This window comes from Strix uralensis, chromosome 14 (genome assembly GCF_047716275.1).
Source record: "Strix uralensis isolate ZFMK-TIS-50842 chromosome 14, bStrUra1, whole genome shotgun sequence".
Taxonomy (NCBI): domain Eukaryota; kingdom Metazoa; phylum Chordata; class Aves; order Strigiformes; family Strigidae; genus Strix; species Strix uralensis.
In genome coordinates this window covers 2,774,654-2,795,830 of record NC_133985.1, presented here as the reverse complement: position 1 = coordinate 2,795,830, position 21,177 = coordinate 2,774,654, and the positions used below count along the sequence as shown (strand labels likewise).

Sequence of the window (21,177 nt, the reverse complement as noted above, 5' to 3'; positions counted from 1 at the left end):
GGAGGCAGCTTTTTGGGGCAGAGCTTGGGGGTAATCAGTGACAGTGAAACCTGTGGCCATGGTGCAGTTAGAGCCCAGCCCCTTAGCTGGCTTTTCACTCTGAGTGGAAGCACGCTGGAGCTTGGTTTTGGGTGGTAAACAGCTGCAGTGTGCACTGGGCAGCATCTCCTGTGATGTGGCCGTGCTGGCTCTCCTGGGGCCAGCATCCATTGGGGGTGGTCAGGATGAGTCCGTAAAGCACCCGTCAGATTTCCTGGTGGCAGCTGGGCCGCAGTCCCCACGTGTGGTGCGCCGGCTTCGGCACCCGACTGAGCTGGGAGCACCCCTGCTCCTGCTGCACCTGCCGAGCACGGGGATGCCTGGATCTCCCCTGGTGTGAGGCTTTGAGGTGGTATGCTTTGAGTTGTCACTGCCCACCATGGTCTGCCCATGGATGTTGCCCTTGGCCTTGGAGGAGAGCCACTGCAAGCCGCTCTTGGGCTGAGGTGCCACCTTGCCCAATCCTCTGGGGAGGTGCGATATTCACGTGAGGAGCACAGCAACAGTCTGGTGACCCAGGTCATCACGTGAGTCTGAAATTCAGCCGAGGCTGTGGGCAGCTACTGGTCGCATGGCATGGCGTGGCAGGGGTGAGGGCTGGATGCTGGTGGTGCTGGGATGCGGGGCAGGGGTGGCACGTGGGCATGCCGTTCTGGCAGAGCCTGCCTCTTGGTCACACCTGGGGGTGCTCTGGGCCAAGACCTGTCTGCCGGGTCCCCCATGTGTTGTGCTTAAGCCAGGTTTGATTTTTCTGGGAGCTGATCCAGAATCTTCCTGATGGTGAATGCATCCCCAGAGCCGGCAAAGGCTAAAACATCACCCGGACATCAGCTGAATCGCACATCCCGGCACGAGGGCATTGCCCATCCTCTGGTTGTCCCAAAGAGACAACCCACCGTTTTCTTAGCCTTGTTCTGTGTTTTTCAATTAGCATCAGCTCTGAATGAATAGTGAAGGGGGAAAAAAAAAATCTATTTGGGCGGTGGGGATGAGGAGAGGGGGACTGTGTCTTTCAAAAACCGCTGTATTGCTAAATTATATTCTTGTTCTAATTTGCTGAGTCAGTGATCTGGAAAAAGGGAGAAAGGGAAAAAAAAAAGTTCATCTCTTCCAAAGAGTCCTAAAGCAGGTCAATAGACTCAGAGCTTGCAGCAGCCGGAGGAGTCACTTCCTTCTCCCAGCTATGTGTCGGGTCTGGGGATGATCAATAGCACCGGGAGCCCATGAAACGTTCACCCCCTTGATTGGTTCCCCCATCTCGTGGCTGGCTGAGAAATTGAAGCCACTGAAATATGGCTCTTCATGTAATAGAGTTGGGCCCCACCAAAGATGAGTCCTCATCCCTCCTGGGCACGACCATAGGTGTGCTGAAGCTGAGAAGAGATGTTGTGCTGGTGGGGATGGATGTCTGGGCAGATGTGGATCTCTCCAGGGCATCACCATCCCCTTTTCAGAGCAGATCCTCCCCTCTCTCAGGATATCCACTTGCGCTGTGTGTTGACCTTGGTAGGGTTGAACAAGATTGTGGCCATATGTGGCTGGGACAGGGGTGCTGGGACCCTGGCTGATGTCCCAAGGTCATCTGGGTCAGGGACTGGGTTGTTAAACCTAGCCCTGTGTCAACCAGCTTTGGTAATGCATTGTGTTGAGCCAACCCTAGGGCAACCACCAGCACCTGCCTTGTAGTGGAGACCCATCTGGAGGTGGTGCTGGCTGGGACACAGAGCTGCTGCCAGCAGCTCCATGGACTGCGGGTCCTGGTGAGGTGCCATCACACCATAGTGCTTGTTACCAGGACAGGAGGAGCCATTCAGTGGCCCTTTATATGGAGCTGAAAAATTCATAGGACTTTGTGAAGCATTGTCCCCCTCTGTGGGGATCTGTGCCATTGCCTGGGAGAAGAGCAGCCGTCAGTGACTCTGGTCTGCCAGCCTGGTGTGTCCAGGGGAGCGTCCTTGGAGAGCCCGGACAGGGGCCGCAGCTGTGATTAAACGTTGATCTAAAATCAAGCAGTAAAAAAAAATAGAATTAAACCTTTATAGTGGCATAAAAAACTGGGCTAAATCCCTTTGCTGCTGTTAAGCTTTATCTGCACATCTACAGAGCCTGAATAACCGGTCACTGCTGGTGTCCCGCTGTGGTGGTGGCTGGCTGAGGGTCTAAAACCAGCAAGGCTGGTTGGATGCTTGGAGCAGGCAGCAGCACGTACCTGCACTGACTAGGCTCCTCCAGGCTCTGCCAGACCCAGCAGCCCCAGGTAATGCTGTGGGGGCTGGTGGCCAGCTCTGTATAGGTCACCCTGGGCTTGTCTCCAGAGCTGTAGGTTACGTTAAGGCCACGAATAGTGATTTGACTCAACAGAGCTGTCCTCCATCTGGAGAAACCTTGGTGCCTTGGTGCCCCAGCTAGCGCTGGTGTGAGAGTCACTGTCACCCTCGTGTGAGTCTCACAGAGAGACTTTTCACCAAGGCCTGTCATGACAGGACAAGAGGAAACAATTTGAAACTGGAAGAGGTCAGGGTTAGGTTGGACTTAAGGAAGAAATGTTGTACGATGAGGGTGGTGAGACAATGAACAGGTCACCCAGAGAAGTTGTGGATGCCCCATCACTGGAAGGGTTCAAGGTCAGGTTGGACAGAGCTTTGAGGAACCTGATCCAGTGAAAGATGTCCCTGTGCACGGCAGGGGGGTTGGACTGGATGGTCTGTGAAAGTCCTTTCCAGCCCAGTTGATTCTGTGATTGTGGGGATGAGGGGGGATCTGTCCTGGGCATCCACATTAGAGCTGGTTGTGCATCTTCCTTTAATAATGAAGGGGAGGGGGTGTTTAAAGTGACATGTATCAGACATCTCCTTCCAGACCCATTAGGAGCCCCTTCTCCCCTCGTTTCTCTCTCCTGGGATGATGTATCTGAGTAGGTGGCCCTTGCTGGAGAGTCCACCATGCTCTGCCCCGCTGGTTCTGCATCCGGTGCCTTGGGCAGGGTCCAGCATGGGCAGTGTGCCATGCCACAGCCCCGTGCATCATTGGCCAGAGGCACTTGTGTCTCCCCTAGATGCCTGATTACATATTGCAGAGACCTTTGGGGAAGTGGTGATGCCTGCAGCTCTCTGCTCATTGACCGCCCCAGCGCAGTTTGCCCAGAGGACCAGACATGGGCTGGGAGCAGGATAAGGTGCCATCTGTTAGCAGCCAATCTCTTGCACCATCTCTTGCCCATTCTCGCCCTTCTCTTCCCTCCCCTTGCCCAAGCCCCATGTTTGGTCATGGTGCCTGTAGAAGTGAGCACGTTGGGGTCCCTCCTGCAGGGGAGATGCTGCCCTGGTTATTCATTGAGGATTGGTGGGTGTCTTGATCCAAGAGAAGGGCCCGATAAGAACCGACTGGCTCCTGTGTGGCGTTAGGGACCTGAATGTGGCATGGTTTTGACGCTTGGGACAACACATGACGTGCCCTGCACACGGGCTCAATGCCAGGAACTGGTGCTGGGGCTGGCTGTTTCCCCACAGCCCCGTGGCAGCCCAGCCTGCTGCCCTGCTCCTGTTACCGCAGCCTGTGGCTTGTTTCCTTTGCTTATTTGGAGATGCAGGACCCGAAGGGCCCTCTGAGGCATGTCCTGTTGGTGATCATGTGGCCCTATCCACTGGCTAGCATGGCTTGGCCTTACTTGGGTGCTGTTGGCATTGAGAGACATTGTGGTCCTTGCATACTCTATCTATGGCCTCATGAACATTGTGTGGGCTTCCCACCCCATCTAGCTGGGAAATGTCCCAGGTTCTCCCTCCATAGGACCGCAGAGCCGTTGGGGCCGTTGCCCCATACCACCTTTCCTGGAGGTGGCTTAAAGAAGTCTTGTCCATTGCTGGGTGCTTTGTTGCATGTAGGATTGAGCCTGCTGTGACTCATCCCTCTTTCCCTGCAAGATGCCAAGAGGTCCTCAGTGGTGCCTTGGGCTGGTCTGTCGGGGATAAGGTTGTCTGTTGTGGCCAGGCGGTAGCAGGGTGATGCCCCTGTGTCCCGAGCAGCTCCTGCGTCTGGTAGCCCCAAGCCTGGCCAGCTCATTCCCTGCCTCAGTTTCCTCCCAAATGCCCTTCTAAACCCATCTGTTGACTGGGCTCCTGTCCGCTGGCTGTCCGTCCATCTGTGGCAGGGCAGGTGGGGGCTGGCAGGCGAGGGGGCTGCCGTGCCGGGCCACGCCGGCTCACTGTGGCCCGGCCATTGTGCTCGCTATCAACTGGAGGGGAAGTCGGGGGCCGCGCCATTGTGCCGGCCACGGCGTAGAGATGCAGTAACAATGGCTGAGCCGCTGTGCCGGGGGGTGCCCTGCCGGGGTGGGGGGCTGGCAGCAGGGGGACCCCTGTCTCCCTCTGTCTGGCATTCCGGCATGGCTGGTGGGCTGGAAACCTCGGGATGCACGGCTGCGTCCGGGGGTGCCGAGCCCAGGCCGGTGAGGGGGGGGCGGGCGCGGGGGTGCGGGGGGGGTGCGGGTGCACAACCCTGGTGCTGCGCGGCTGTGCCGGACCCGACCTAACGCCTTGTCCCTTCTTCTTCTGTACCCCCTCCCTGTCTCTCTTCCTTTCCAGAAGGTGATGCTTCCTACAGGAGCCGCGTTCAGATGGTTCCAGTAGGAACGGGAATCCCAAAGCTCTGTCATCCAAGTGCAATGTCACTGCTTGCTTGTGTTGTCTCAGGCAAGGGATTTTTGGCTGAAATGAATGGATGCACCTGTGTCTCTTTAGAACCAAAAATATTTTCTCGCAAATCTCATTCCTGTTTTTATAATTTTTTTTTGCGTTCGTTTTAACATCTTCGAGTCCTAGTCAGACATTTAACTGCTTTTCAAATAAAAATAATTAAAAGAAAAAAACAATGGATCTGTAAAGTACCAAGACTTAATAGACAGAGTATGGACAATCAGTTTCTTTCTGTGTTTTGGTGTTGATGTTGTTTATGTGTGAAAGATGCAGTATTTGTGTAGGGAATGTAAATTTACAGTAACCTTTTAAAATCTAGTTACTAATAAGCACTACTGTAATTTAGCACAGTTGTTTAATTGCACCCTCATTTATACTTTTTATTTGATTCTTTCCCATCATACAATAGAGTGGATAGTTTCTAGAATGCCTCAACTTCATGTTTATAAATGAGAATATGTTTAAAGCGATGTAGTATCCCTTTTCCTAGCCATTCACCCATGTAAGTTTAACCCGCAAGAGGTTCGGTATAAAAGGTGGAAGAAAACAATTGCTACACAACTGGCGGTCTTTGAAAAAGGAAAAAAGAATAAAAAAAAAAAAAGAATAAAAAATTCATTGTTAGTTTATTAATATAGAACAAGAAACACCGCGTACAGAAAAACCTCCTAATTGCAATGGTTTACTCCTAGAAGTAATTTTTGTAAACTTACTGAACTTAAAATCAAAATAAAAATAATATTGCAGGACCTGTGCTGAAGCAGTTACGAAAAGTGATATTTCTCTTCTGTTCAAATCCCCGTCTCTCCAGCTCTCTCTACATCATTAAATTGAAATGCTGTTTGTAATGTTTTAGCAATCCAGGCTGTTTTTGTGAATAAAATGAATGCATGTTTTGTGTCATGATTTACAGCTTTGTTATTTCTCTCCCACCCCTCCTTCCAGCCATCCGGGCCCCCCAATGCCGACGGCGGCTGATCCCCGCCTGCCTGCGTGCCCCGTCTCCGCTGCGGCGCTGGCTGCCAGCCGGGGTCCTGCTGGCTGCCGGGGGCACCTCGCCGGTGACGATGCTGGAGCGCGGCCGGCCCAGGTGGGATGGTGTGATGAGCTGAGCTGGAGCCACCCTGGCTGCTAAATCTGCACGGTTAATCCTGGCAGTGGCTGGGCTAAGCCAGCCCCAGCTCCTCCCGGGGATATTTCCCAGCTTGACCTGCCTGGAGTTTTACCGGGTAGCGCAACACCATTTCTTTTGGTAAAACGGTATCATCCATGTGCCGTGGAGATCTGCAGTGAGGCTTGTTTTGTCGGGACAAGTCCAGAATGAGCTCCTGAGGGTGAGTGGGCTCAGGAAGCTGAGCGTTCGGTGCAGCCGACGGATGGCTCTCCGGGATGGAGGGGATGTTGGATGGGCTCGGCCGTGGGCAGGCTGGTGGGGTCGCTGGCAGTGCCTGGGGTGCTGTGCTCAGTGCTGCGCCAGGCAGGTGGGCTGTGCGTCCCCTTCCAGCCTCCAGGAGGGTCTCCTGGCCATGCAGGCAGGATTGTCCAAGCCTGGGGGAAGAGGCAGACCTGCCTGGATCTGGCAGCGCTGGCTCTGCCTCGCTGGGAGTAGGTAGCCAGAGCCTTTGTCCCTGGCTCCAGCCAGCCTTTGGGCCAGCATCTGTTGACCAGATGTGCGGCCGGAGGAGGCGGGGCAGGCGACAGCAATGCATGGGCTCCATCCCTGCCGGGCAGCGACCTGCCAGGACCGAGCACAAAGTCCTTGGGGAAAACTGCCCCAGATACCCTCCGCAGCAGCTCCCAGGGAATTTGGAGCCCAGCGCCGGGCACCCAGGTCATGTCAGTGGCTGAGCCCGGGGGTACCTGCGGGGATGACTGGAGCTCGTGGTGATGGCGATGGAGCTGGGCCAGCATGGCCTTGGCCTGTGGGGACAGACGGACTCTGCTTGCACCCCAGGTGGGTGGCATGTCCAGCTCGTGCACTGACTGGGGTGGCACCAGCAAGGGGCTGTGAGGAGCTGGTTCCCAGTTCACGCTACTCTGGCAACAGCCAAAATCACTTAGCAGGAATGCGGCAGAGGGGGTGTTACTCGGAGGAGTCTGGCTGTTGTTTTTTTACTACTGTGGCTAACGGTTGGGTCTGTGTGAACGCACGGTCCTGGCACCTGGGGGGGAGCCAGCCCCTACCCCATGCTGGGAGAGCACCTGGGGTCTGGCATGCACAGCCCCTCCCTGGGGCTTTCCAGCCTCAACCCCCTTGGGGGGCAGCGGGATGGGGGTGCTGCTTCATCCCACCAGTAGCTGCAGCTGTGGAGTGCCAGGACTGCCCTGTGGGACTGTTCCCCCTGGTCTGGCCGTGTCACTCACCACGGGGCTGTGCTTGGTGCTGTGCGTGCAGCGCTGGGGGGCTGCCGTCAGTGCAGGATGGCGCTTGGTGAAGTGCCACTGGGTCAGTTGCAGATGCGGCAAACCCTGCTGTACCTCGCTGCCTCTCCACTGCCTGCTCCCCCCAGGGACAGCAGTGTCCCCAACTCTGCTTTCCTCCCAGGAAGCCACCAGGCACAGGGCATGTGTCCCCATTACCCCCATGGGCATCACACTGGCATAGTGCATCGTGGCAGCCCAAGTGCTCCAAGGAGCCCCTCGGGGGAGGCATGGGCAGGGAGCATGGAGGAGGACAGTGCAGCCGCTGTGCACGGTGCTGCTGCCTGTACAGGGAGGTGGTTCGGGCCAGAGCCCCTGCCTTCACTGCCACACCGAGCCCAGCGCAGCCAGCGCCTGCATGCTCCTCCGGCCAGGGCAGTGGCAGGGTACATGGGCACTGGCAGGGACTGGGGGCTTTCGCAGGGACTTGGGGCAATAGCAGAGGAGGTGGGCACTGGCAGGGGAGGGGAGCCATAGCAGGGCAGCACGTGGTGCTTGCAGGGAGAGTGTAGGCATTAGCAGGGGACAAGGAGAGCAGGAGCTTCCCCACAAAGAATGAAGGAAAACTGGTTTGGAAAAAAGAAAGGAGCCGGAGAGAGAGTGGGATTCAAACCTGCCTGTGAGTGGGATGAGGTGGTGGTGTGTGGGGAGGTGGGAGACAAGGTTCTGGGTCTGCAGAGTGTCCCTACACCCCATTTCTAGCTGACCCCCATGCTGCGCTATATCTGTGCCTCCCGGGTGCATGTGTAGGTGGATGGCTTTGTGCTTGCCAGCAAGCCTTGCCTAACGAGCTCCTGCCCATCCAGGCAGGACCTCAGGCATCCCCTGAGGGTGAAGCCCATCCTCCCCACCATGCTCAGCCAGTGCCACCACCAGGCACAGCCCCTGTGCCGGGCTGTCCCCACTGCACCAGCTGCTGGTGGGGAAGTGGCACCCAAGGCCACTGTCCCCAGGGCGGCCACCGGCAGCGGGCAGCATGGGGAGCATGGGATGATGATAACGAGCTCTGCACAGCACTGAGGGAGAACCTTGGGCACTACCACAGGGGTTGGCCTGGGGTGTCTCTTAATTAATATCCTCATTAAACAGAGTTAGCAGAAGGGCAAGGAAACCTGCCGCTGCCCTATGGCGTGCTGTCCCAGAGGGCATGGCCATGTCCGAGCCCCTCTCAGCCTCAGTGACTCCATGTGGGAAGACACCAGCAAGTGATGCCAGGAGAGGACAGTCGCTGGTGTGGGGTGATGCAGCGGCATAGTGGTGATGCCAGCAGTGGTGTGCGTGGTGGGAGTTGGCCTAGCTTGAGAGGATCGTGTCTGCAGCCCTGACTGTGGGGTGAGCTGCAGCAGAGCCAGCAGTAGGACCTGCGACCTCTTCACTGGTGCCAGAGACATGTCCTGTCCTGCCACAGGAGCACCCCAGCTCCTTGAGGGTGCCAGGCTTGGCTGCGGGGCGTCACCCATCCCTCTCTGCAGTGGGAGCCACTGCTTCCCCTGCACTGAGTCGTAGTCTGGCATGGTGGGTTGGTGGCTGCCTTGTGCTGCCATCCCTGGGGCTGCAATTAGCAGCCTGACCCCAGGCTGACCCGTCCCCCCCTCCCTGGCGCGGGGATGGGGCAGGATGCAGGAAGCGCCGAACAAAATGTGCTTCAGCTGAGCCGGATGGCGGGCTCGCCGTGAGCGCCGCCGGCCAGGCGTGACCTCCCAGCCAGCAGCCTGCTCCCGCTGCCAGGGCCAGCCACAGTCCCCACAGGGGCTTGAAGCTGTGGGGAGGGGGCTGGTGGGACACGAGGAGCCATGGTCCTGGCAAGGGGGCTGTGAGGTCCTTGGTGGTGGGACAGGAACACCAGCAAGCATCAAGCTCTGGTTGCTGCTGGGTGACCCAGTGATTCACCCCGAGGGCAAGATGGTGGTAGCAGGTTGGGGTGGTGGGATCTGCTCGGACTTGCATGGCAGGGACATTGCACAGCCTGGGGGGCTGTGGGGCCAAGGCAGGGTCTGGCCAGCCCCCATGCCAGGCATTAGAGATATCTAGCATTTCCTGCAAGGCTGAAACATCTGTGGATGATCCCCAACGTGTCCTGGTGCTGAGCTGACACCAGCTTGGTTGGGAGTTTTGGCAGCCCCACTGCAACCAGACATGACCGATGCAGGTCTGCTGGGGATAACCGACCCTCACCAGCCATGGGCAGCTGTGGGGGATTCTCACCACCACACGGCTGCCTCTGCTCAGCCTGTTTGGTTATCTTCAAGGCTGGAGCCTGGGGCTGCTGAGCCAGCTCAGTTGGGAGCATTAATCTAAATAAACTTCCCTGGGTTCATTTCCCAACAGCTGGCCAGGTGACCGTCCCTGTGTCACACACCTCCTGGGAGCTTTCCAGCCCAGTTTCCAACCCTCGCTGAAGTTCTTCTGAATAGTTGCGCGGTTTTCAAATCCAAGCTAAGAATCCCTTGTCTCTTTGTAGCTTCTTCACTGGGAGTGAGCACTGTGTTGGCTTCTTTCCCCAGAAACTGCCCGTGCTGAGGTTTGGGACAGGAGGGCAGGAGGGTCCCACCCGGACTCTGGGATGCTGTGCTCATCACTGTCTCCATACCAGAGCCAGCCTGAAAAGGACGTTTCTCAGGGAAGAAGAACCATGGGAGATCCTTTATCATCCGAAGGCTTGACATTACATCACTTCACCTCTGGGACTTCCAGACTTCCTGACCTACCACCACGTGCTGAGATCTCCCTGTGCCTGAGCCGTGGCAGGATGATGTTTGCCCACCAGTATCCTTGGAAAGGATCCCATAGGTGGGAGCTGACACCCATTCCTGCATCCCGCCAGCCCACTCTGGGATGAGCTGGGTCCCCAGCATGGCAGAGCTGCGGCTCCAGCTGGCCGGGCGCCCTGGCTGGCCGCCCTGCTGCGGCTCTGCGTGAGGCTGGGGACTTTGCTGCAGCCATCACTAAGTGCTTTCTGTAGCTGGGGCTACACAGAAACTGCCCGCGGTCCTCGTCCTCCTGCCCTGGGGACCAGTGTGCCACTGGACCCAGCACTCTGCCTGCCATGCTGCCTCTGTGGAGGAAGCTCTATTGGTCTGGGGTCTCAGCTGGAATCCCTGCACCATGTAGAATGAATGACTGCTTGGAGTGTGCTGGTTTCGCTTGCAAGGACACCTCTTGTACCCCCAGCTCCTTTGGCCCCAGCAGAGTACCCCAACTTCCAGCACCCCATGGCTGTGGGCAACAAGGACTGCCTAACCTGGTGTCCCTCTTTTTAATCAAGAACAGTGTCTGACTATTCCCAGAGATCATGTAGGTGCTCCCGAATTCAAGCCGCACTGTGGTCACTCTGCTCTTCCAGCCAGTGTCTGCTGGCTGCAAAGCCCACACCAAGCTCTGGCGGCTCCCGCTTAATCGGGGACTCGCTACTGTGCCAAGGCTGGTTTCAGCACTGCGTCAAGATGTTTTAAGGCCATAGCAGTCAGGATTTGTGAGAAATAGGTCGGCTTGTAACAGCAGAAGGAGGCTACTCCGTGCAAGACACTCCGTTATCGGGCAGGGGAGGGAGGCGGTGGCGCAGCATCAGCCTTCAGCCTTTGGGTGATGATGGGTGAATGACAGCAGCTGAGCAGGGGCTTAGCAGAGCTGCAGGTACCAGTCCAAGCTGGTGGGGGTTTTCAGCCTGGAACCTCCCTGCCTTGGCCAGACGTTGGCTCTGACAGCCCTGGTGAAGCATCAGTCTGGGGTGTTATTGTCTCCCCCCAGCAAAATGCTGCAAGTGGACGTAGTGCTCATGAAGGTGTCCAGCTGGTACCATGGGTAGCAGGAACACAAGACCAGGCTGCCCTGTCCTTGTCTCCCAGCCAGTCCTGCAGCCCAACTTGCACTTCTAATCCAGAGCTGGAGGATGAGGTGCCCATGGGACAGGAAGTATGCCCTGCCCTCTCCTGCCTTGCCTTTCAGCCTCTTGGGCTGGTTTCTTCTGCAGCTGGCCAGGCTGGACACCATATCCCAAACCTTTGAGACTCTTAGGCTGGCTTCTCCTGCAGCTGGGCTGGCTGGAAACTGTGTCCCAAGCCCATCCTGTCGCACCGCCCCCTCTCCCTGAGCCCAAGCAAGCCTGGGACAGGCGTCCCGGGGATGGAGGAGCTGCTGGCCACAATAGTGGACAAATCCATGAGCCAACAAGTGCATAGAGCAAGTGATAGTAAATCCATGAAGGGTACAAGAACAGGGCAAGCATGGGTGAGATCTCCCAAATTATTAAGTTCTTTTTCCTCAGTGTGCCAACTGGTGCCACCTACTTTCTGGCCTTACCTGTTCTCCTCCTCTGAATGAACAGTGGCCAAGGAGTTTCACAAGGTCACCTTCTTCCATGAGGGTTCCCTATGGACAAGAACAAGACAGCAGGACAATATCCCTGTCTCTTACGTGCATGTGCCATAACACAGCATCATTTTGCCCTGGCAGCGCCCTGGGCGACCCTGGGTTTCTGCATCTCCTCACCTGCCCTTGCCATTGGGGTTCACCCTCTTGTCTTGGGGGACATGGGTGCGGGCAGACGGTCAATGCCAGTGCCCAGTTGCTTTCTGGCCATGCTGGCTGAGATGGCAGCAGTGCAAGTCAGCCAAGCCCACCCCCAGGAGCTGAGGACCAGGGCCTTTATGAGTACATCCTGCTTGACCTTTACAGCCATTAATTTCTGCATTTTATCTCACTTGCTGACCCTGTTCTTTTTCAAGCTCTATCTGTTGTGGCTAATGACACCTCCAGCAGTGGTGCAGCCATGAGTGTCCCACCTCCAGCAGACGGTTTTCCAACTTTGGGAGCAGTCCAGCCAGGAGATCAATGCCCATGAAGGCCTCCCAGGTCCTGCACCTCTCTTCTGCAGAGCTGGACAGTGCTGGACCCTGGCAGTGCAGGAGCGCTTGGCACAGCTCAGCACCACTCAGCTGTGCCCTGTGACCTCCGAATGCTCCCGCTCATGTGGTGGTGGCATCACCACCACTGACATCATTCCGCCTTGTCATCGTGGACACAGGTCTCTCACTGTGGGTGACCTGGGTGCCATGCTGGTGGGAGGTGCTCCCCCAGCAAGGGTCCACACCCTGCCTGACTGCCTGAGCAAGAGACGTGCTTTACCCTGCTGTAAGGACAAGGCCGGTAGAGCCAGAGGCTTTGCTCCAGGCTTTTTCCGGTACTTTCAACTTGGAGCAGGTGTGGTGAAACCAGCCTGGGGCAGAGCCCACTTGTGTGCTCCCCACTCCCTGCAGCGAGGTATGGGATGCGGGTGCCAGACTTGCACTGAGCCCCACCTCCTGACTGCTCTGCCTGGCCTGGAGGGCTCCCACCAGCAGTGCAGTTCACTGCCTTGCGGTGAGTCCTGACATTTCTCCACCAAGGCAGCCGCAGGGGGAGGTATAAATTGGCTCTACTGGAAGTACGTGTGTGTGTGTAGTGGGGGCTTCCTGCCTCCCCAGCTCCAGTCCATGAAGTGCCTGAGCTGACTGGTGCTCCTGCTACCTCTCCCGGAGCCTGGTTCTGCCACAGTCCCTAGAAGAAGGGGCAGGAGTATGTCAGAGGGGCTGAACAGCAGGGTAGCCAAGGAAGCAGTGCTGCTTCTGGGAGCTTGGGGGACACCGAGCTGGGGGAAGGAACCAGGGCAGGGCAAGACATGAGGAGTGGAGACTGCACAGGGAATGAGAAAACACTTGTCCTTTGGGCAGAGGGATGAGAGAAAAGGGCAGGTGAAGAGTCAGGAGATTAGGGTGGGAAAGGGACACAGCAGGGATGGGAGTTGTTGGAGAAAACACAATCTGTTGGGTATGGGGCATGGCCAAGGTCTTGGTGCCCCCACATCCTATCCGGTCCCACCATGAGATGGGTCATTAGGGACCCAGGATACCACAACTAAGACCCAGCCTGCAAGACGGGCAGCAAGACTGAGCTGGGCCCTCCGGGGTGAGCAATGCGGTGTCTGCCGAGGGCTGAGGGATGCCTGTGGGTGTCTCAGCTGATGGGTGCTGACCTGCTCAAAGGTCACGTCTGCAACCAGTCAGCTCTCCAGCACAGCGCAGAGCTGCCGACTCCATCCTCCCACCTCCATTTTCTTACTTCTCCAGACAAAGTGACCGTTTATCCGCTTGGATTTCAAGCTGTGTGCACAGCCCTTGTGCTCACCCCTTTAGCTGGACACGGGGAGGAAGAGGAATGCAACCAGGCAGGTTTGTGCAAACACAGGCGCTGCATGGTCCCCTTCGGTCTTTAGTCTGGTAAGCAAAATCAGCATCTAATCCAGATCAAACAGGACTTTAGCTCCTGTCAAAGGACTGATCCCCTATTCTGCCCGGGCTGTGGTATTTAAAGGGACATGGCCAGGTTAAGTACAGCTGGAAACAAAGGGTTTGTGAAAATAATCATAATAAAAATAACAACAACAAAAGCTGGGAAGGATTAGCGGGAAGAGAGACTGTAATGACATATAACAGCCAAAGAAAACTGTGGTTAATAGACACATCTCCCTGGAGCATTTGAAACCTCAGGTAGTGGAGGAGGAAAGAGATAAGTGAAACCACTCAGAAACCAGCAACAAAACAGACCAGGCTGTTCCTGGATCAGGGGGAGATCTCTCCTCTCCTCTCCTCTCCTCTCCTCTCCTCTCCTCTCCTCTCCTCTCCTCTCCTCTCCTCTCCTCTCCTCTCCTCTCCTCTCCTCTCCTCTCCTCTCCTCTCCTCTCCTCTCCTCTCCTCTCCTCTCCTCTCCTCTCCTCTCCTCTCCTCTCCTCTCCTCTCCTCTCCTCTCCTCTCCTCTCCTCTCCTCTCCTCTCCTCTCCTCTCCTCTCCTCTCCTCTCCTCTCCTCTCCTCTCCTCTCCTCTCCTCTCCTCTCCTCTCCTCTCCTCTCCTCTCCTCTCCTCTCCTCTCCTCTCCTCTCCTCTCCTCTCCGCCAGGGAGGGGTGCCAGGGGGCATGTCCCCCAGGAGCACTGAGATGCCTCTGTGAGCTGGCACAGTGTTGCAGCCCCCAGATAGGATTTAGCCACCCAATTTCTCCTGACCTTAATAACTGTCGCTGACTTAACTGGGAGTCTGGTGGCTAAATCCCGCGTGAGTCTGGAAGTGTAGGAGTCAGTGTCACAAGTAATTTATTCCATGTATCTCTCAGCATCCTGAACTTGGGGAAGCCAGTTCTTAACACAGATCCTGGTGCTGCCACAGCCCTGATTGAGCAGATCTACAGCAGCCTCTCGTTATACCCAGTTTTCTCCTTTTCCCCCTTTCCCCTCGCAGCTGCTGGCTTGCCCAGGCTGGAGAGCAAAGGCCCACTCAGTTCTGTCTCCCAGCCCAGAAACAGGCACCACCTAGGTCTGGGCAAAGCCCTCACTGCCCACAGCACTGCAGAGTATCCTTTGAGCTGTGGATGAGTCCCAGACCTCCAAAGAGGGGAACAAGGAAGGTCTGGCTCACATGTGGGTGTTGCACATGGATGCTGCATCCCTGGTGGGGTTCTTGGTCTTGCTCTATGGATGCCATGAGCCCAATGTGGCTCTTCGGCCTCATCCTAAATTGCTGCTCTGGTGTGTTGAGGTTGGAAGACCAGAAGAAACTCTTCAGCCAGGCTCTGTGGTGCCTGGGCTGGGTAAGTGCAGGGTGGTAATGCCCCTGCAAAGGGAGCCAATAGTGGGGAGGGCAAGGCAGTCCTTCTCTGCTGGACATGGTGCGTGGCAGCCTTGCCTCAGCCTTTCCTGAGGCTTCTGACCTTGTTCAGAGCCAAAGTGCTGGAGGCAGGCAGGGACCTCCCTGACACAGCCTCCTGGGCAGGGGTGTCCAGCCCTGGCACCCCTGTGCTGCCCAGCTGGGGCAGCAGCCAGATCCTGGGGGTGCAGTCCCCTGCCCTTGGAGCCGACGGGTTTCTCCCGTCCACATCCCCGGCTCCGCTCTGAGTTGTGATGCGTGTGGCTGCTACGCCCTGCACGCCTCATTATGGATATGAGACCAAACCAAACCCAAAGGCCTGGACCTCTCCCAGGCGTGACCACGCACAGGCTACTCCCTCTCCTCGGCATCTGCTTGGATGGACTCTGCCAGTAACCTCTGCTGTGCCACAGGAATATCAAGGGCCTCGGCCCCTGCAGGTAGGTGAGCTCTGGGGGCAGGGGAGCAGGGTGTTGGCAGCAACCGGCAGGATCTCACCGACGGGCTCATGGTGGAGGGTTGGGGCTGGAGGGAAGGTTTGTCAGCCGGGGATGGCCATCGTCCCTGCTGCCTACAGCATGGGATGGACCTTTGTGGCTAGAGAGTTCAAGCTGGGTTACAGCCGCTGCCGCAGTCTGAACATCATATTCATATTCCAGTCGCATTTTTTTGGCATCTTTTCCCTTCTTTGGAGGTGGCAGAGCTCCAGGAGGGCAGGGTAAAGAGGGAAACAGATCTATGTCTCTGCTGCTCCAGCTGTCTCCGAGGAGTTTGCTGATTGTCCCGAGTTGCTTCTGAGCCCAGCAGAGCCGAGCTGACACCCAGCACAACCTGGTCTGTTAAATTTGCTGCCTGGGAGACTTTTTGTTCCTCCCACTAAAGAGGAATCGGGTCAGAGCCTGTCCTGCCTTGGCTAGACAAGTGCTGCTGGCCCAGGCAGGGGTGGACATGCCTTTGCTGCCCAGCATGAGACGGTTGTGATCCCAGCAGCTGCAGGGAGCTGGAGACCTGCCCTGAGGCTTGCCCTCTGAAGCCCTCCTGAAGGGCAGGCGCAGGGCTGGCATGCCACCCGGCAAGCCCTGCCTGCGCATGGGCACTCCTGGGCAAGCGCCGCCCCAAGGCGCACAGGACAATTTGAGGATATAGCTCAGAAAATGCTGTGGCCGTGTCTCCCACGGCAAACACGGCTGTGTTAGGACATGAGCACTCGAGTTGGCCAGCCTTGTCCTGTTCCTCCTTCAGAGTACTGCGTACTCATTTGGTCCCAGTGAGTTTGCTTTCACTGGTAGCCTCTGCCCCCTCCACCTGTTTGTTGAGCTCTGCTGGGAAATGAAATCCCTCTGACGGCAGAAAGCTCTGGAGGAAGCTGTCCTCTCTGCAGCATCCATGTTTGAAGGGCCATCATCACCTCTATTTGCCCCAAGAAAGGAGTCAGGGGGGTGTACCAGCATGGGTGTTTCAGTGCCTAGGTGTGAAGCAGGTGGCACTCGACTTTGAAGTGTCCTGAATGTACAGCTTTCAAACCTGGCACAGAGAGATTAGGGCAAAAAAAGCAAGAAAGAAGAGAAAACACAAACATCCCAATTCCATCTTGCAAAGTCCATCACCAGGACTGGGAGCATTTCTTACCTACTTGCCCTGCCTGCTTGCCTTCCCTAGGCATCAGCTGCTGGGCATGGCAATGCTCAGACCTCCAGCAGCCCTGGCATGGCTGGCCCCATGGCTGCCCTCTGCTCCCAGCAGCCTGCTCTGCTGGAGGACCCCAGTTTTCCGGAGGTTGAGCATATTCTGTGGCATTGGCAGTCTGCAAACTAACCCGCAAACAACCATTTCCAGAGGCTGGTAGTTCACCCAAATATGTGTGCACCTCCTTGGGAAACGGAGCAGCCCCGTCTGGGCCCAGCACAGCCGTCTCACTCTTGATTTCAGGCGAGGCAGTGGGAAAGCTTCGTGGTCCTGCTTGATGGGCAAACTGTATTCTCAGAAATGAGTTTTTGCTTAAATTTTGGAGAGAAAACTGTGGTCTGAGTCAGCCGCAAAGCATGGAAAATTTCAAGCAGGCAGTTGATGTGTGGCAAAAAGTATACTTGGCCTGTGAGAATAAGTGGGGTTGTATTGTTTTGGCTGTTAAATCAAAAACCCAGGGGAAAGAAATCACTTTGGGTCAACCCAGAAAGAACTGTTCTAGATATTCTTTCTGAAACAATAAAGTGTTGCTTGGACAGGAGGAGGCACTTGGTTTTATCCACTACTGATATTAACTACATTTCTAGATGAGTTACAAGTGAAAAGTTGCAAAGTTCCTCTAAAAACTGCAGAAATTGAAAAAAACCCACTTTGCTTATTCCAAGATAACAGATGCTCCTTGTCCTTTCAAATGGAGCCCAAATTCACAAATAATTCTAGTGTCTCTGAAACCAGAGATTTTGGCGGATAAACTATTAGTGTGAACAATTCCAGCCTGGCCACCTAGTTGGGAAGCTGTGGATGGATCCAGGACAGAATCTGCTCTTCCTACATCATCACCAAGAGGATGCAGAGCTCTGAGCAACCTTTATTTTGTGTGCTGCTAGTACCCTGCTGGGCAGCTCTTGGTGGGATGGTTGGCAGTGCAGTCACAGACCTCTGGCAAGGATGGGGGCTTGACTTGCTTGTGTTGGGTGGTTCACCCTGCTGGCTTTGCCTGTGGATCCAATTCTGGATCTGGATCAGTAGAAGCAGGGTCAGTCATTGACTTGCAGCACTGGCTGTGACTCTGGCTGAGGGGGGCAAGGACGTAGGATGCTCACTGGGAATGTGTTAGGGTGTGCATTTCATGATAGCCCCGCTTGTCCCACCTGGAATGTGCATCTCCGCCATGGCACACGTCACAGCAGAGACACCCCATGTCTTTGCTTGTCCAGTTCTCCTGCTGTCTGCTGAGGCAGCCTGTGAGCAAGCAGGACCCTGAGCAAGTCACCACCTCGGGAGGCCACAAACACCTCACGTCCTTCTGGAGCAGGCTTTTCAGCTTCATTTCTGTGCCTGTTTTGTCAGGGTGTGGTTCTGAGCTCCCTAGGGGGTCTCACCCAGATAGGATCTGGTCCATCATGGGGAAGCTCCTGCTCTCCCTCTCCCTGTCCTCCTGGCTCAGCTTTGCAGGCTGCAGAACTGCCTCTCCTCCCTGAGATGGGGCTTGGCCAGGAAGACCCATTAGTCCTTTTGGATGGCTCCTCTCACACTTCCTTAGGCAGGACCAGAGCACCAGAACTGCTCCAGATGTTCTTCAGACTGGGACAGCCTCTTGCCCCATCCCCTGCCCTGGGGAGCTCTCGCAGTCACCCTGCCTTGCGCTCTGCTTCCTCGACACTAGTTATGCAAGTGGCTTTGGAAGCAAGACAAAATTACAGCGGGAAGAAATCATCGCATGGCTCTGGTGGGAAAAGATATTATCCTGCGTTACTAGCGAGACCGGCCGTCGGCAGGTAGGGCCCGGAGGAGAGCTGCGTTGCAGGATGATCGTTGATAAGATGCTGGGTCCTGCTCCGATGGCCTCGGGAGAGGGAAGCGCTGCGCTGTGAAGCTATGGAAACGGCCAGGCTGGGTGCGGAGCTGTAATTGGGCCACTCGCATCACCGCCGCGCAGGCAGGTATGCCTGGCTCTTTTGTGTGCACGCACGCCGGGAAGAGCGGGGCTGCGGAAACGGCGATGCAAAAGTTGCTGCGCTGGAGGCAGCAGCTCTGCCGGCAGCTGCCCCCGGCCGTCCCCCCCTCCCCGTCCCCCCGCTCTGCCTTTGAGTCACCTCAGTGGCGTGACGGCTGCATCCGCCCCGCGCGAAGGTCACGCTTAAAAGCATTGGACATGGCTGGGCGCGGAGGTGGGAGAGGCGCTGCAGAAGTCGCATCGCGTTTGAAGGAGTTGCGGCCAGGGCAAACCTCCCCAACATGCCCTTCGAGGAAGGGGGCTCCAACAGCCTTTCATTATTTGCCAAGAAACGTAAGCCCAGAGGTCCGTGAAATTGTCAGGATGTGTGAAATCAGGCACCGCCGGGCAGCTCTCCTGCACGACCATTTTAAATATTTAACACGTTGATTATACAACATTTGTATTGAAGCGCTAGTGTTGGACGAGACCCGGGGCTTGGGGGGGTGGGATTTGGGATTTGGCCACCCTGCCCTGGGCTCCTGGCAGCCGCCGCAGTGCTGGCGGGAGGTGGCGGTGGCGTGGGGGCAGCGGGGAGGCTGTGCGGGAGGCACTCAGGCGGCGAGTCGCTCCTGCTTGGGAGCCTCCGAGTGACAAACGCGCTCAGGAGCAGGAATTCATTCCTGTAAATATGTTTGCATTATTTATTTTAAGCATTTTTATAAATCATAATAGGAGAGACATCTGCTGTTAAAACTGCAAACTGCATTCATGCCTAGGGCAAGACGGGAAGAGGCTTTTCCCCTGGAAAGCCTGGCAAACTTTGGGGAGCACTGCAGGTTTGGGGGAAGCACGGGGGGAAACAGGCAGGGGCATTTTCCCGGTGTGAGTTAAACACCCGGCCTGCTCGCTCCTTCCTGCGATCTTTATTTACACTCCTTCAGCCCTCCCTGCCTCCTCCAGCCCTCTCGCTTTTGACACCTCTTTATATGAAGCTTTATCATGAGGATGGCATCTTGCTCTCACTTTCCTGACGGCCAAAGAAGCTGAGATGAAAACACCCCACTCTTCTACTGAGATATGCCACTGCATGGGGGTATTGGTGGGTCTTATTTCCCTCAGGTGTGGCAGAGGAACCTGGAGGGGGGACCGGCACATCTCTGCAGGCAGGGTTCTCAATTGATGGATGGCACAGCATGAAAAACCCCTCTCCCTGAGGCCGGTGGCATTTGCAGGTCCCCCGAGCTGAGAGCTTCTGGGGACGGCAGTGGCTCATTCTGGGTGAGGGGAGGAAGCTCCGGGTGACTCTGACTCACCGCTTTGCAAGATTAATTGCAGGGCGTTGCAGGAGGTTTATCACTGCCACCCGCGGCTCACTGCATCTCACCTCTCGGCGAGGCTGCTGGCTCGCTCTGCCTGCCATCGCACTGCCTGGGCAGCCGGGGTGAGGAGGAGCCCGCTCGCCACCTTCTCCACCCAGCGTCCATCGGGTGCTGCATGGAGCCCTTGTGCTGCTGCGAGGGCAAGGCGATGGTGAAATCTCTCTCCCCTCTGCACACCCTGGAGGCAGCCCCATCCATCAGCTTGGGCCCCCCAGGGTGCAGGGGGTGCTGGATCTATTGCTTGGACGGGTAACATCATCCTCTGCCTCAGTTCCCTGTCTCCTCAACACAAGTGTTGTTTGAGTTGGGCTCTCACTGCCACGCTTGGCTCCTTTTTTTTGAGCCATGTTACCTTACAGCGTGGCCCACCATGGGGAGTGGGTGGCAAATCCACTCTCCAGGGCTCATCCAGACTTCCCCCCAGTTCTGATGTCCTCAGCCGTCTGGTCCCCCAGCACTGACAAGCTCAGCAACTGTGATGAACAAAATCTTTTGCATAATCAATAATTAATGTCTGGGGTTTCCAAGCAGCTAATTAATCTCCTGGTGAATCGTGAAAAAACTATTTAGAATAAATGTAGGTGTTTTCAAGCCAGGTGAGCAGAGGTTCACACTGAACCCAGGCTCTTCTGTCAACCCACGTCGTTTCTAACCATCCCTGGAGAGCTTATTGCTCCAAGTGATGCTATTCATTGCCAGGGAGTGGACAATATTGATCATAAATATTTGCCTAATGAGATCATATCTGCTTTCCAGCATATGCAATGAGTGACCTCAAAAGGCCTGGTGTCCTTTGGGTGAGCTTGCAAAGAGTTTAATTGTCTAGCTGAGTCTTGCAGCTCTGGAGGTGAGCTGCACTGGGCTTGTGTGGTGGGGTCAGGTCAGTCCCAGTCATGGTGTTCCTGGTCAGAATGGGAACACTGGAGGCAGGGAACAGACCTTCACTGAGCATCAGTCCTAGTGCTTCCACCCAAAAGCTGGAGAATGCACCACATAAACTGTTCAGGTTCCAGGTTTAGGCAAAGGTTTGAGAGGATTCCTCTGGTCACTGGTTTCAGATTCAGGGAATATCATAGGCTTCATCCAGTGAAACAACCCATCCCCAATAAAATCCTGTTTGGGAAACCTTCACAAGGTTCACTACGGACTTCAGCAACAGTTGAGCTCAGGTACACCAGCCCTAGGCTAAAGCTTTGATCCAGTTTCAGGGAACTTGGGGAGGGTTGAAAAGTCCTTGAAGCACGTATTTCTCTCTGTGACTTTTGGGGAGCCTATGTGGCTGTCCCCTGTTGTAGACCTGTGAGGTCTGGTAGATAAATCCCATGTTTGATATGCAGCCATGGCTCC

The 21,177-nt window shown here is 56.0% G+C and overlaps 1 protein-coding gene across 3 annotated transcripts in view; it reads left to right on the top strand.

Moving 5' to 3' along the window:
- The window catches only part of CXXC5 (CXXC finger protein 5), a 38,546-nt gene extending 32,907 nt beyond the window's left edge, over window positions 1–5,639 (top strand). For 2 of the 3 annotated variants that reach the window (XM_074883857.1, XM_074883858.1), the window contains one exon: window positions 4,623–5,639. In XM_074883857.1, the coding sequence (XP_074739958.1) occupies window positions 4,623–4,667 (45 nt within the window). In that variant the 3' untranslated portion in view covers window positions 4,668–5,639. The remainder of the gene's footprint in view (window positions 1–4,622) is intronic. The other variant, XM_074883861.1, reaches the window with a different exon arrangement.
- Window positions 5,640–21,177: the final 15,538 nt, after the last annotated feature.